At 46.8% G+C, this 13,099-nt stretch overlaps 1 protein-coding gene across 3 annotated transcripts in view; it reads left to right on the forward strand.

Annotated features, from left to right (window-relative positions):
* Positions 1-9,393: 9,393 nt before the first annotated feature.
* Positions 9,394-13,099, forward strand: part of AEBP2 (AE binding protein 2) — a 47,917-nt gene continuing 44,211 nt past the window's right edge. For all 3 annotated transcript variants that reach the window (XM_048499616.1, XM_048499617.1, XM_048499619.1), the window contains exon 1: positions 9,394-10,073. In XM_048499616.1, the coding sequence (XP_048355573.1) occupies positions 9,514-10,073 (560 nt within the window). In that variant the 5' untranslated portion in view covers positions 9,394-9,513. The remainder of the gene's footprint in view (positions 10,074-13,099) is intronic.

Below are 13,099 nucleotides of genomic sequence, written 5' to 3' on the forward strand. Positions count from 1 at the left end.
AGACTCTCTGCATCAGTGTTCTCCATCTGTAAAATGGATAAATGTTAGGGTTGGGGTCACCACAACATGAGGAACTGTAGGAGCAGCAGTGGCGTAGTGGCTAAGAGCAGGTGCACTCTTATCTGGAGGAACCGGGTTTGATTCCCAGCTCTGCCACTTGAGTTGTGGAAGTTTATCTGGGAAATTCAGATTAGCCTGTGCACTCCCACACATGCCAGCTGGGTGACCTTGGGCTAGTCACAGTTCTTCTGAGCTCTCTCAGCCCCACCCACCTCACAGGGTGTTTGTTGTGAGGGGAGAAGGGCAAGGAGATTGTAAGCCCCTTTGAGTCTCCTACAGGAGAGAAAGGGGGGATATAAATCCAAACTCTTCTTCTTCTTCTGTATTAAAGGGTTGCGGCATTAGGAAGGTTGAGAACCACTGGTTTGTAGGGTGCATACTCTTTTTCCTGTTTAGAATCCAGCTGCTCTAAACCACTACACCACACTGACTCTTAACCACTACACCACCTATATCCAGCCTCCTAATTGCTGGTCTCCCGAGAAACAAAATTGGAAGTGGACTCATTTGGGAGAAGTGAAAACGTCCTATTCCATGAAGCTAGCAAAAGGGCATCTGCCATTTGCATATATAGTGATTTCAATATTCTCAGGCTGAATTCCTACAAAAACACGCATAGAAATAACCATAGGCTGGGCTGCATGATGCTTTATTAATACATGCAGATGGAATTAAAGCTTCTCTAAAGTATTGAAACATCAAAAAGAATGGAGGGGGAAAGTAATTGGGAAATCCACTTTCCCAGGATACTCTACAGCAAAGGTCTGCAACCTGCGGCTCCGGAGCCGCATACGGCTCTTTCAGCCTTCTACTGTGGCTCCACGTGGCCTCGAGGTTGGAGGGTAGTGTGGGCAAGTCCCTCCAGCCCCCCATAGCAGTGCTGGAAGGAAAGGTGAGTGGAGGGGCCGAACTGGAGGCAGCTCTGTGCGTGAGGGAGCTGCTTTTTGCATCCCCTCCACTCACCTCTCCTTCCAGTGTTGCTCTAGAGCCATGGTGGCGAACCTTTGGCACTCCAGATGTTATGGACTACAATTCCCATCAGCCACTGCCAGCATGGTCAATTGGCCATGCTGGCAAGGGCTGATGGGAATTGTAGTCCATAACATCTGGAGTGCCAAAGGTTCGCCACCACTGCTCTAGAGGGCTGGAGGGACACGCCCACGCTGCCCTCTGACCCCTGGAGGTCGGAGGGTAGCGTGGGCGTGTCCCTACAGAGCAGCTGCCATCCCCCCTCTGCCATTCCCACAGCCACCATCCCCCCTCTGCCTCATGGAGCAGGTGGCTGCCTGCTTCATCGGGCAGAGGGGGTTTCCCTGCCCGGTGTCTCTGCCTCCCAGGGCTGGAAGGAAAGGTGAGTGGAGGGGCCGGAGCAGAGCCGCCTCGGTAGATCTTTGGGGCCGTGGAAAACGGGTCCAAATGGCTCTTTGGGTGGTAAAAGTTGCCAACCCCTGCTCTACAGTCTTAATAGTTTATGGAAAGCCGGTCCCCCCATTTTAACTGGTCTCACCTCCAGTCCAAACTGTGGGCAAACCCACTTTGATTCTGATGTTTCCAGAAAGAATGTTATTATTAAGACTTTTTAAAGACAAAAGCATTGTTGAGGGCCTTCACGGCTGGAATCACTGGGGTGTTGTGAGATTTCCAGGCTGTACGGTCGTGTTCTAGCAGCATTTTCTCCTGACGTTTCGCCTGCATCTGTGGCTGGCTTGCTCGGAAACCCCACAACACCCCAAACAAAAAGCAACAAACAATAACAAAAATCACGCTACAGGGGGAAAGGGGAAGGCAGGGCTCCCAACTTCCCCTGCACCAAACATGAGCAGAATTGAAAATCTACCACTCGCTCTCTAGTTACAACTACAGAATTGATTCTTAATTAAGATTACTACTAAAACCCACTTTTTTCCTCTATTGTGTCTATTTTCTTGTTCTTCTATTCTTCAGATCTATAAAATCATCAGGTCGGTTTTTTTCTGTTTTATACAAAAAGCCTATCAGGGGTTTTTAGATATCAATAAATTTAGTTAAGCTCTTTTAGTTAATCAAAGAAGTAAGCATAGCCATTTCCACCAACTCTAATACCTTCACAAACCATTCTTCTATTGTAGGCATTGATGAAGTTTTCCGTTCTTATTTCTGGATTTGTTCTGGTTCTTATTACTGCCATTACCATATATAAAAACAAAGGTCCTTCCCCCCCTCCCCCCAATTGCCTGTCCATAAGATCCAAAATAAAAGCCTCTGGTTTAATTTGCATATTGGTCTTTAACATCTTCTGGATTCTTGAGTGTATATGAATGTCTCAAAGCAGGTTCCAGAAACATTGGAGGGAACCAGGGAAAACCCGGGAAGGAGAACAAATGGAAGCTGAGGTTGTGTGAATGTGTAACCCCCATGCTCAGAATGGGTTGACCCAGAAAGGGGTGGAGACTCAAAGCAGCAAGAGGCTGCAGAGCTCATGTAGTTTGGCTACCAGACAAGGCTACCAGACTCGGACCTTGGTTTGTATAAGCCCTTAACACCTTGTTAAGGTAACTGCAATGTTGTTGGGAACTAGTGGGAAGGTAGTTGTTTATTTTTGCTATGTTGTAAATGGTGGAGTTTATTGTTTCAGGGTTTTTTATGTTTGTAATGGGTGAGAGTTCTCCTGGAAGCCTTCATCATGTTGAATCCTGTTCATCCAGCCCTTGGAGTCTTCAGGAGCCAACCCACTTGCAAAGAAGAATTGGACTTGGCAGTATCAGTAGACTGTCAATATAAGGACTTGAAAATGCAACCTGAACAGGACCTTGAAGTGTGATGTTAAATGTTGATGTTATATGTTAAGAAAGTAAACCATTTTGTTTTTTTAAATTTGTTGTTGCAAACTCATTCCAAGTTCTGCCCCACAGAACCCACAGATAGAGGTTACACATGCTCTGGAAATTCCTGTCCCAAGTTTGAGAACTAAGATAGAGGAAATCTGCAATCCCAGTCAGTTCTGAGGGGGCTGTTTTTCTTTCAATCCATTCTGTAAAATAATATTTTTGCGCAGAGGAGCCTTAGTCAACCTTTACAGGGATTGTGGGTGGCCTGGCTTTTGTGGTTTCATGACTGACATAAACCACCCACTTTGCCATTAGATATAGTAACAAGTGGGTGCCTCTGGAAAACCTCACTGTTTATTTCTCAGAGACTTTTCAGCTGTCGCTTTCCTCCTTTAAACAGATTTTTTTAAAAAAAGGTTAACCATGAATCAAGCTGGCTGACACAATTTGTCAGAATATAAATTTGTCACAAGCCGTATTCCAGGCTTTTTGAAACAACATCATCCATACGCAACTGGGGGGTGGGGGTGGCCCCACTCTTGCTAACTGCAGGGGTTCCGGGATCAACAGTGCTGGAAGTGTAAGCATGTTTGTACAGAAGTCTCTGCTATGAAGGAACTGTTCCTAGCTGTGCAAGAGAGCAGCAGTGTATAATCAGCCACTGAGAAGGGCAGCCATGAAGGAGCTAGAAAAGATATGTAAAGATGTGTCTCAGGCAGGGCCGTAGTTCGGCAGGAGTGCACCCGGAGTGCACTACGTGTTTTCCGCCCCCTGCGCCCCCTGCCCTGCCCCCCACGTACCTTTTCCAGCCGGCACAAAACAGCTTTCTGTTGGCTGAAAACGGGCCAGGCTAGTGGGGTGGGGCCAGGCCTGGTGAGGCAGGGGTCGGGGGGCAATTTTCACACCCCCAGGCACATGTCTGGTGCAGGGCGCACCCCCCTTTCCCCTTGTAGCTCCGCCACTGGTCTCGGGCAACCAAGATCAAGGCCCCTTCTGCCCATGCAGAATAATGCACTTTCAATCCACTTTCACAATTGTTTGCAAGTGGATTTTGCTATTCCGCACAGTAAAATCCCGCTACAAAGTGAATTGAAAGTGGATTGAAAGTGCATTATTCTGCATGTGCGGAAGGGGCCCAAGTTAATCATTCCATAGACATAGACCTATTACAATGTATGGGTGTCGGAAGCCACTTGACGGTACTTAACACACAAATTGTGTCCGCCCTTAGCCATCTTTTTCTAGACTGAAAAGTCCCAGATGCCACGGTCTTTCCTCACAGGAAAGGTGCTCCAGACAGCTAATCATCTTGATTAATCAGTTTTGTACTTTTTCCAGCTTCACAATATCCTTTTTCAGGTGCATCTACCAGAACACCACATAGTATGTCAAAAGAGGCCACCACACAGTTTTAGACAACGTGTTCCGCTTAAACACCATCCTGTTAAAATACATTCTATTCATTTAAAAGGTATCAAGGTGGCCACACTGAGTGATGGAAATCAGAGAACAACTGAAATAGTAGCAAACGTTCTAGCCGAAGTTGTGAAACAAAATGTTCTCAAACATGAAGACATCACTGAAACGTCTATTAATCCTCCTTCCTTAGAGTAAACTTTTGAAATGCACCTATTTAATTTTTAATTTATAGTTGGGTAAAGCTATAAAAGCGATTTTTATTTTGAAGTTTTATTATATGGTACGTTACCATTTTTATTTGCCATTAAAGGTTACTTGACTTGATGTGATGCAAGAGCATTGCATTGGACTGTTCATTTTCATTTCTAGCAATAGTAATTCCTAGCAGAGAGTTTATGTAGCTCACTGCTGAAGCCAATGTGGTCGACATTTACCTTGAGCTTTCCACAACAACCCAAGATCTCTTTCAGTCTCTGCCATAGGCAGATTCCACAGGGCCCAAAAACAGCGGTGTGGAAATGGTGTAAGCCCCTTTACATCATTTTAAACCCTTTTACACCATTTTCACACTGTTTTCACACCACTGTTTTTGGCCCATGCAGAATCCACCTTAGTCTGTTCAGATCCCATCAGATTATAATTTAATTTTTTTAAAAAAAAATGTTTTAAATGTCTTATGTTTTAAATGTCTTAGTCCATAGGTGTCAAACTCGCGGCCCTCCAGATGTTATGGACTACAGTTCCCATCATCCCCTGCCAGCATGATGTTCCCTGCCAGTTCCCATCATCCCCTGCCACCTGTGTCTTAGTCTGTTCAGACCTCATCATTTATCCTAGCTAACATATTTTCATTGGATTGCAACTTCTCACCAGGTCAAGTCCCTGTTACCTGTATCTTTGCCCTTTTGAAGAGCTGTATGTTGAGTTCTTTGCCTGAATTGTGAAACTGACCACATGCATAGATGACAAACAAGCAATTTGTTAGGTACAGGTCTAGATACAAAAGCAAGAATCAAACTAAATACCAGGTCAGAAGCCTGCTGGATAACCTTAGGCTAATCACAGTCTTCTCAGAACTCTTATCAGCCCCACCTACCTTACAAAGTGTCGCTGGTGCGGGCAAGAAGGGAAGTGGTTTGTAAGCTGCTTTTAGGCTCCTTACAGGAGAGAAATGCAGGGTACAAATTCAAACTCTTCTTCTTTTTCGAAGTCACCCCAGCAAGCTTGATGACAGTACTCTCTCCAGGCCTCAACAAGCTTTAAGGGTTGAGAATGCTTGGGACACGCCTTCCCTTTCTTTAAACCAGTGGTGGCGAACCTATGGCACGGGTGCCAGAGATGGCACTCAGAGCCTTTTCTGTGGGCACACGTGCACAGAGTTCATCGTGGGGGGGGGGTGGAAAATCACACACCCCCAGACACCCCTAGGTTGGCCTGGGCATGATCCTTTACCTGGGAGTAAACTCAGTTGCTGGCAATCGGGCTTGCTTCTGAGTAAACTCTCCTAGGGTCGTGATTCATCCATTTGAAGCGTTGCACGGTTGCTTCACCAAGCTTACTCACGAGTAACATGCGCCTCGGAGCCAACTGTTTTTTTCTAAACTAAAACCTCAGTATTCAGGTTAAATTGCCGTGTTGGCACTTTGCGATAAATAAGTGGGTTTTGAGCTGCAATTTGGGCACTCGGTCTCGAAAAGGTTCGCCATCACTGCTTTAAACTGTTCATCAGGTTCAGGGATAACCTGAGAGCCAGCATGGCCTAAGCGCCAGGATGACATAATGGTTAGCATGATGGAAGATCCGGGTTCAAATCCTCACTCTGCCTTAGAAACTGCTTGTTGACCTTAGACCAACCACATGCTCTCAGTCTAATGTACCTTACAGGGCTGTGTGAGGATTAACTTGAGAATACCATTAAGCTACTTTGAGTCCCCATTGCACATAAAGGCAGGATATAAATTAAGTAAAATAAATGTTTAAAATAGCGGAGGAAGCAAGCCCTATGGTTTGCCATAGGGCAAACCCTATGCCATATTGAAGTAGAAGGAGGAAGCAAGTTCTATGGTTGCCAACCTCCAGGTGGAAAATAGCACATGAATAGAACTGTCTTATAAATCACCTTTGTGTGTTTTGTTTTTTGATGACTATCAGATAACTAAATCCCAGTATACACGCATAATCCCTAATCAATACTCTACAGCATAGGTGTCAAACTCGCGGCCCTCCAAATGTTATGGACTACAGTTCCCATCATCCCTTGCCAGCATCATGCTGGCAGGGGGTGATGGGAACTGTAGTCCATAACATCTGGAGGGCCATGAGTTTGACACCTATGCTCTACAGGCATACAGATATATCTTAAGATAAGGTTTGCTTTCTGTTTTTTGAGTCACCTTGCTGTAGTGCTCCTAGGTCCCGACGCAAGCTGGTTACTTCAGATACTGAGGTAGAATAGTAAGTGTATCCATCAGGTAATACATATTATAATATCCATCAGGTAATAGACCATTCTATTCAAGTGCCTTTTTTTTTGCACCGCTTCATTACAATCAGCATCATAATCAGCAACTCCAGTTTTCCTGTGTTTGTCTTAACCTCCAGGTGGATCTTGGAGCCCTCCCAGAATTACCACTAATCTTTAGACTGCAGAGATCAGTCTCCCTGGGGAAGAGGGCTGCTTGTGAGGATACGGCATGCGGCATTGCACCCTGTTGAGGCATATTTCGTCCCCAAAGGCTGCCCTCCTCAAGCTCCACCCCCCAAATTTCCCAATCTGGAATTGGCACTCTTTGGCTGAAATAGATTTTTGTTTCATTTGGCTGCAACAGACTGACGTGGCTGCCACGTAAAGGTCCCCCATTTTCCCTGGCCTCATTGGGGAGGAGCAGAGATGGGATCCAGCAGGTTTTCACCAGTTCCCAAGAGTGGGTTACTAATTGTTTGTGTGTGCCGAGAGGGGGTTACTAATTGGGTCTGCTTTTCCGTTAGAAATTCCATTAGGTCCAAAAATCATAAAGTCCTGTTGTTTCCTATGTGGCTGGTTAGCGAAGGTAGCAAACGGGATAATTCTCCCTGTTGGGCTGTTTTAAAAACTTGTTTTAGAAATATGGTAAAGTTCCTTGTTTAAGGAAAGTATCCTTCTTTTGATTTCTAGAAACAAAATTAAGTATTTTGAAAGTATTAAGTATTTGACAGGCAGTCAATTAGAGGAGAAGTAGTTGTTTCTGTTGGCAGTAGACGATAGGACTTGCTCTAATGAGTTTAAATTATGGACAGAAAGATACCAGCTGGAAATTACCAGCTGGAAATTTTTTGCAGTAAGAGTTTTTTACAGTAACAGAGAAATTATTAATGCCCCGCCCCGGAATGCCTGGCCACGCCCCCATCGTGCCCCGCCCAGCCCCATTGGTGCTATGCCACTGTTTGAATCCCACCACCATGGGAACCTGTAACTAAAATTTTTGGATCCCACCACTGAGGAGGAGGATATTGGAAGTTGAAGGGCTTTGCACTTACCTAACCTCAGACTTTAGAGCGGGAGTTGACTAGAGAGTCAGAGAGACAGAGGGGTCAAGGCACTGGGCATCCTTTCTCCACTGTTCCATCGAAGGGAGGCCATTATATTCCTGCTGCTCTCAAGCTGTTTCAAGCTAACCCCCTGGCCCCACTTTTATATGGGACTCTGCTGGGCCCTCCGCCTTCCCACTTTGTCCCTTTGGAGAGGGTTCAGTCTAAATTTCTTAGGGCCATACTCCAACTTCCTCATTGTGTGCCTAATGCGATGATACGCCTCGAAACAGGAATGTTAAAAACAGAGGGTCGGCTCTTGTTTCTGTTTTTCTATGGCTGAAGTTAAATCTTAATCCACAAGGCCTGTCTCCTCTAATCCTAACTATCAATCGTCATGGCGAAAGGCAGCCAGAGGCCAGTTGTAGGGAAAGGGCGAAACTCTCACACATTCCTTGAGTTATCAAGCAGAGCCAATGGCGAAGCAAAGAGTGATGGACTCTCAGCGGCAGGTGGATCTAGAGAGGACTCCTGCTTTTCTGCCCTCTGACAAAACTAGATTCATTGTCGCAGCTTGTTAAGACCTCTTCTCCTTGGAGATTAATAGCCATGGAAGGACATTCTTGCTAGCTAGATGCTTTGCCCTTCCATCAGCAGTCTTAGAAGATATAAAAAGGTCCTCAGAGAGACTTTGTGTGATATGGGGGGACATATAGACATTGGAACGTATTCAATCTGCTGCCCTTTTTACAAATACAGCCAATGCTAAATTTATTTTGATTAAAAAATTCCCAGGCTGTTCAGACTGGTAATGGGCAAAAAAAAAAAAATGCTGATGGGTGAGAAGTTTCACCACTCTACTGAATTGCCAGATTTTTGTACACATATGAAAACAAAAATCTACCATTTGGGAAACTCCAGGTTGGGAAACTTCTGGAGATTTGGGGATGGAACTGGGGGAGACAAGGGATCACAGTGAAGTGATGGTTTTTATACTCCACTTTTCTCTACCTTTAGGGAGTCTCAAAGTGGCTTACAAACTCTTTTCCCTTCCTCTCCCCACAACCTTGTGAGTGGGACAGAGAGTTCTGAAGAACTGTGACAGGCCCAAGGTCACCCAGCAGGCTTCATGTGGAGGAGCGGGGAAACAAATCCAATTCACCAGAATCGAGTCTGCTGCTCATGTGGAGGAGTGTGGAATCGAACCCAGTTTCCCAGGGTCCACTGCTTTTCACCACTACACCAAGACCATTGGCTAGAGCCCACCCTCCAAAGCACCTCTTTCCTCCAGGGGAACTGATCTCTGTGATCTAGCCGCCAGCTGTCACCCCAGGGGATCCCCCGGTCCCACATGGAGGTTGGCATCCCTTCTAATCTTAAATCCGTCCCCCTCTCCCGAGTCAAAGCCACGCACAGCCTCCAGCCGCAAAGGCGCCCGCACTTTAAACGCGAAAACCCCGGATGGTCCCCATTCCGCCTATCCTCTTTGAACGCCCCGCCTCCCGCTTCCCAAGGACGGGCCCGCCTCGCCGCCGCGGCTGCTTTTTTTTCTTTTTGTCCCCAGGCGGCTCCCGTAGAGCGAGCGCGCGCCGTCGCTTTCCGCAACGGAGGCCTCCCCGCGCCGCCTCTGCCCCCTCAGTCGGCTGCTGGCCGTTGAAGCGAGCGGAGCCGCGGTGGTTGCTGGGAGGGCTTGGGCGGAGGGCCGCGACCGGGAGGCGCCATGGCGGCGGAGCTGAGCGACATGGCGGAGCCGCCTGCGCCGCTGTCTTTTTCTTCTTCCTCCTCCGAGGGTGAGGCGTCGCTGGACATGGAGGCCTCGCCGTCGCTGCTGCCGGGCGAGGGGGCGGAGAGTATGTCGGAGGCCAGCCCGGAGAGCGCCAGCCAGGCCGGCGACGGCGACGACGAGGAGGAGGACGACGACGACGACGGGGTGGCGAGCAGCACGGGCTCCTCCAGCGGCTGCTGCAGCGACGAGGCGCGCTCGCTCAGCCCCCCCGGCGGCAAGGCCGAGGCCGGCGGGGAAGGCGGCGGCGGCGGCGGGGCCGGGAGCGGTGAAGGGGCGGCCGAGGGCCGCAGCAAGAGCGGCGCCAGCAGCGTCGTCTCCAGTGGCACCGGCGACGAGGGCTACGGCACTGGCGGCGGCGGCGGCCCCGGGGCCGGCGGCAGAGGCGGGGGCAGCGGCGGCAGCAGCACTTGCAGCGCCTCGTCGGGCGGCCGCAGGGGCAGCCTGGAGATCTCCTCGGACGGCGAGCCGCTCAGCCGCATGGACTCCGAGGACAGGTCGGCGCGCCGGGTCCGGCCGGCCCCCCGCTCCCCCATCACCCCCTCCCCCCCTCCGGCCCTGCGGGAAATGTCAGGAATCGCCAGTTCATCCCCCCCCCCCCCTTCCTCCAGCCCCAACAATTATTTAATCTCTGCCTTGTGGAGGCGGCCTGGCTTCTCTTCTGCATCTGGGATCTCATGCCAGAAGTAGAAGAGAAGAGGTGGTGTTTATACTCTGCTTTTCCTCTACCGTTAAGGAGTCTTCTCCCCACAACAGACAACCCTGTGAGGTAGGAGAGACTGAGAGAGCTCAGAGAGAACTGTGACTAGCCCAAGGTCACCCAGCAGGGAAACAAAATCCGGTTCACCAGATAAGGGGCTGCTGCTTATGTGGAGAAGTAGGGAATCAAATCTGGTTCTCCAGATTAGAGTCCACCTGCTCTTAACCAGTACACCTTGTGGATTTTCTAAGGCATCCTGCCTTATCCTGGAATTATATGATGGAGGGAATAGCCCCCCCATCCCACTTTTCTCCCCACTTTCTATGGTGCCTATATTCTTTGGCTGAGGGTCATCTTCCCCACCCTCCCCCCACAACCCATTTGCAGCATTACCTGTTTGTCCATGATTCTACCTCTCTATTGTGGCGAAGGGGTGGGGGTGGGGGGAGAGTGACTCAGGATCCCATGTGATTGGCTCCCCTCCACCTTGCAGGTTAACAATGCAATTCTAAACAGAGTTGATCTGATGTAAGCCTGTCAGAATTAGTGGCCTTGGACTGGTGTGACTTTTGTTAGGATCACACTATAGAACTCTTCCCCCTTCTGTTTTCAAGATTTGTATTGTTGGTTGGCCCCGAGACAGTCTTTAAGGCCCTGAACCTGTCAAAGCTGTGACAGCAGGTCCCGGGCTCTTGACTATTGCCTGGGGCCCTCCAAGGCTTTCCTCCCAAGGCCTGGAGGTAAATTGCTTGCTTTGTACTTTAAGATGTGAGAGGTGCTGTGATTTGCTCATTGTTAGCATAACTCTTGCAGGTTATTCAAAGAAGTCCTCTCATGAGTAGTATCTCAGACCCAAAGTGATTCTCCTCTAAGAAGGGGCTACTTTCCTTAAAGTATAACATCCTTCTCCTTGTGTTTTGTTCTCTCCCCCTCCTGCTTAGTTCCTTCTTCTCTGTATCATGTTTTACAAGATACAGCAGTATGGCTGCCTCAGCTTTGCAGATTTTAGTATTAAATTCCTACCCCCAACTCCATTTTAAAAGACAGATTAACTGTGTTTTTTACCCCCTCAACGTTCCAGGGAGGAGGCAGCAAATACCCAATTGTGTGCATCAGCTGTGTAGCTAACAAGCATGTCTTGTTGAATTTACTAAACACAAGTGGGTTTATGCAGCTTCTGAAAACCCAGTTGTGCTTCTGAACAAAAGGGTATGTGTATAAGTGCTTACATTGGCAAAACTGGCTTCAGAATGGCCAGTGTTTCTTGGTTGTGTTCTGTGTACTCTGTGAAACATTAGATCTCATATGGAAACTGTTTCAATTCTCTGTTCTTGCTAGTGAGTCATTGCTTAAATTTGGTGTGATCTTTGAATATAAGGGGAAATTTTGGCAGAAAAACGAACTTCAAAATGTTTGATTAGTATTAGCATTTCAGCTTGCACCTGCTTTAAATTTATCCTTTGGGATAAAGCGCTTAATTCAGTAATAACCAGCGTTAGTTACACTTGTATAACAAAAATGTAATTGAGCCAATACTGACACCTCTTAAAGGTAAAAGTGCACCTCGGAGCAGATGGGTGGATGGAAGAAAGCTTGGCGTTTATAGGTGAAAAATATATTTAAATTTAATTTTTAGGTAAGTGTAGCAATGTTCTTGATGGTCCGTTGGTTAAAATGTAGCTCTGAAATGTTAACTGTGCTATAAAAATCACTCAGCAAATATCCTGACAGTGGCAAGTTCTGTGACATTGTCTGTTTAATCCTATAGAAAAATTAATATTGAATTGTTAAGCAAAGGAGTATTTTGCTGGAGAATATTGCTTAGATCATGTTGGGAAAAGTAGTGCTGTGATGTACTAATAAAGCGGTTCTCAAACTTTTTGAACTGAAACCCATTTTTAAATCTACTCTAGTTTTTGGGGACTAAATTGCTCAGTAATCCCCACTGTTTTCCCCTTCTCAACATATATTTGTAAATATATAACATTATTGAGCAGCAGTCTGTATTTAATGGCCATTTCACACTCAGATGACTGCAAACAGATTTGCTGTTGAGCTTCCCGGAGCTGCCTTTGCCAATTCATCACTTTTCACCTTCTTTCTCTTGGCCTGAGAACACACTTTGGGGTGACATTTTACAGTCTGAGATCAACTGCTCCAATATTGGACACATTATTTTAAACATTTGCCTTGGAGAAACCGTTCTCCCCAAGTAATTATTCAAGCTGGTTCTTAGATGGAATTTAATCTTGATGCAGTATCAAAAAAATGTATTGTGTAATTACATTGTATAGGGTGTCTATGTATGACTACCAAGAGCCACCGGCTTCCATGTCTCTGTGCCTTAAGCAGAGGGCTTTTTCATGCCCCATTTCATACATTTCAAAATGTGTAGCCTAATGAAGTATGAAGTGGCCCTTAAACTAAACAGCAGAAGAAGCAGGAACAGTTTTTGGGAGCAGGTATTATTGTCAATGTTAGACGCTACATTTTCTCTCTCTCAATGCATAATTTTCTTACCTGTTTGGCACATCTGCATTTTAGACTATAAAACGCCTTTGCTTTGGACGAATGAAGCAACATTGTGTTTCTGATCATCACCAGTGACGGGGGCATTTTCATTATCTTCTGAGAACGGAGTCATTGGTGACTGAAAAAAAGTAGTTTATTCTGCTAATGTTGCTAATCTTTACTTCACTTAAATACATGACCTAAATACCTAAAGGCTATTAGAATACTTAAATACGTGATCTAGATGCTGATCTTAAAGGCTATTAAAAAGAATTGGATTCCGATTGTTATACCATTACTTTTTCTGGTTGT

The sequence above is a fragment of the Sphaerodactylus townsendi genome, linkage group LG06 (assembly GCF_021028975.2).
Source record: "Sphaerodactylus townsendi isolate TG3544 linkage group LG06, MPM_Stown_v2.3, whole genome shotgun sequence".
Classification (NCBI taxonomy): domain Eukaryota; kingdom Metazoa; phylum Chordata; class Lepidosauria; order Squamata; family Sphaerodactylidae; genus Sphaerodactylus; species Sphaerodactylus townsendi.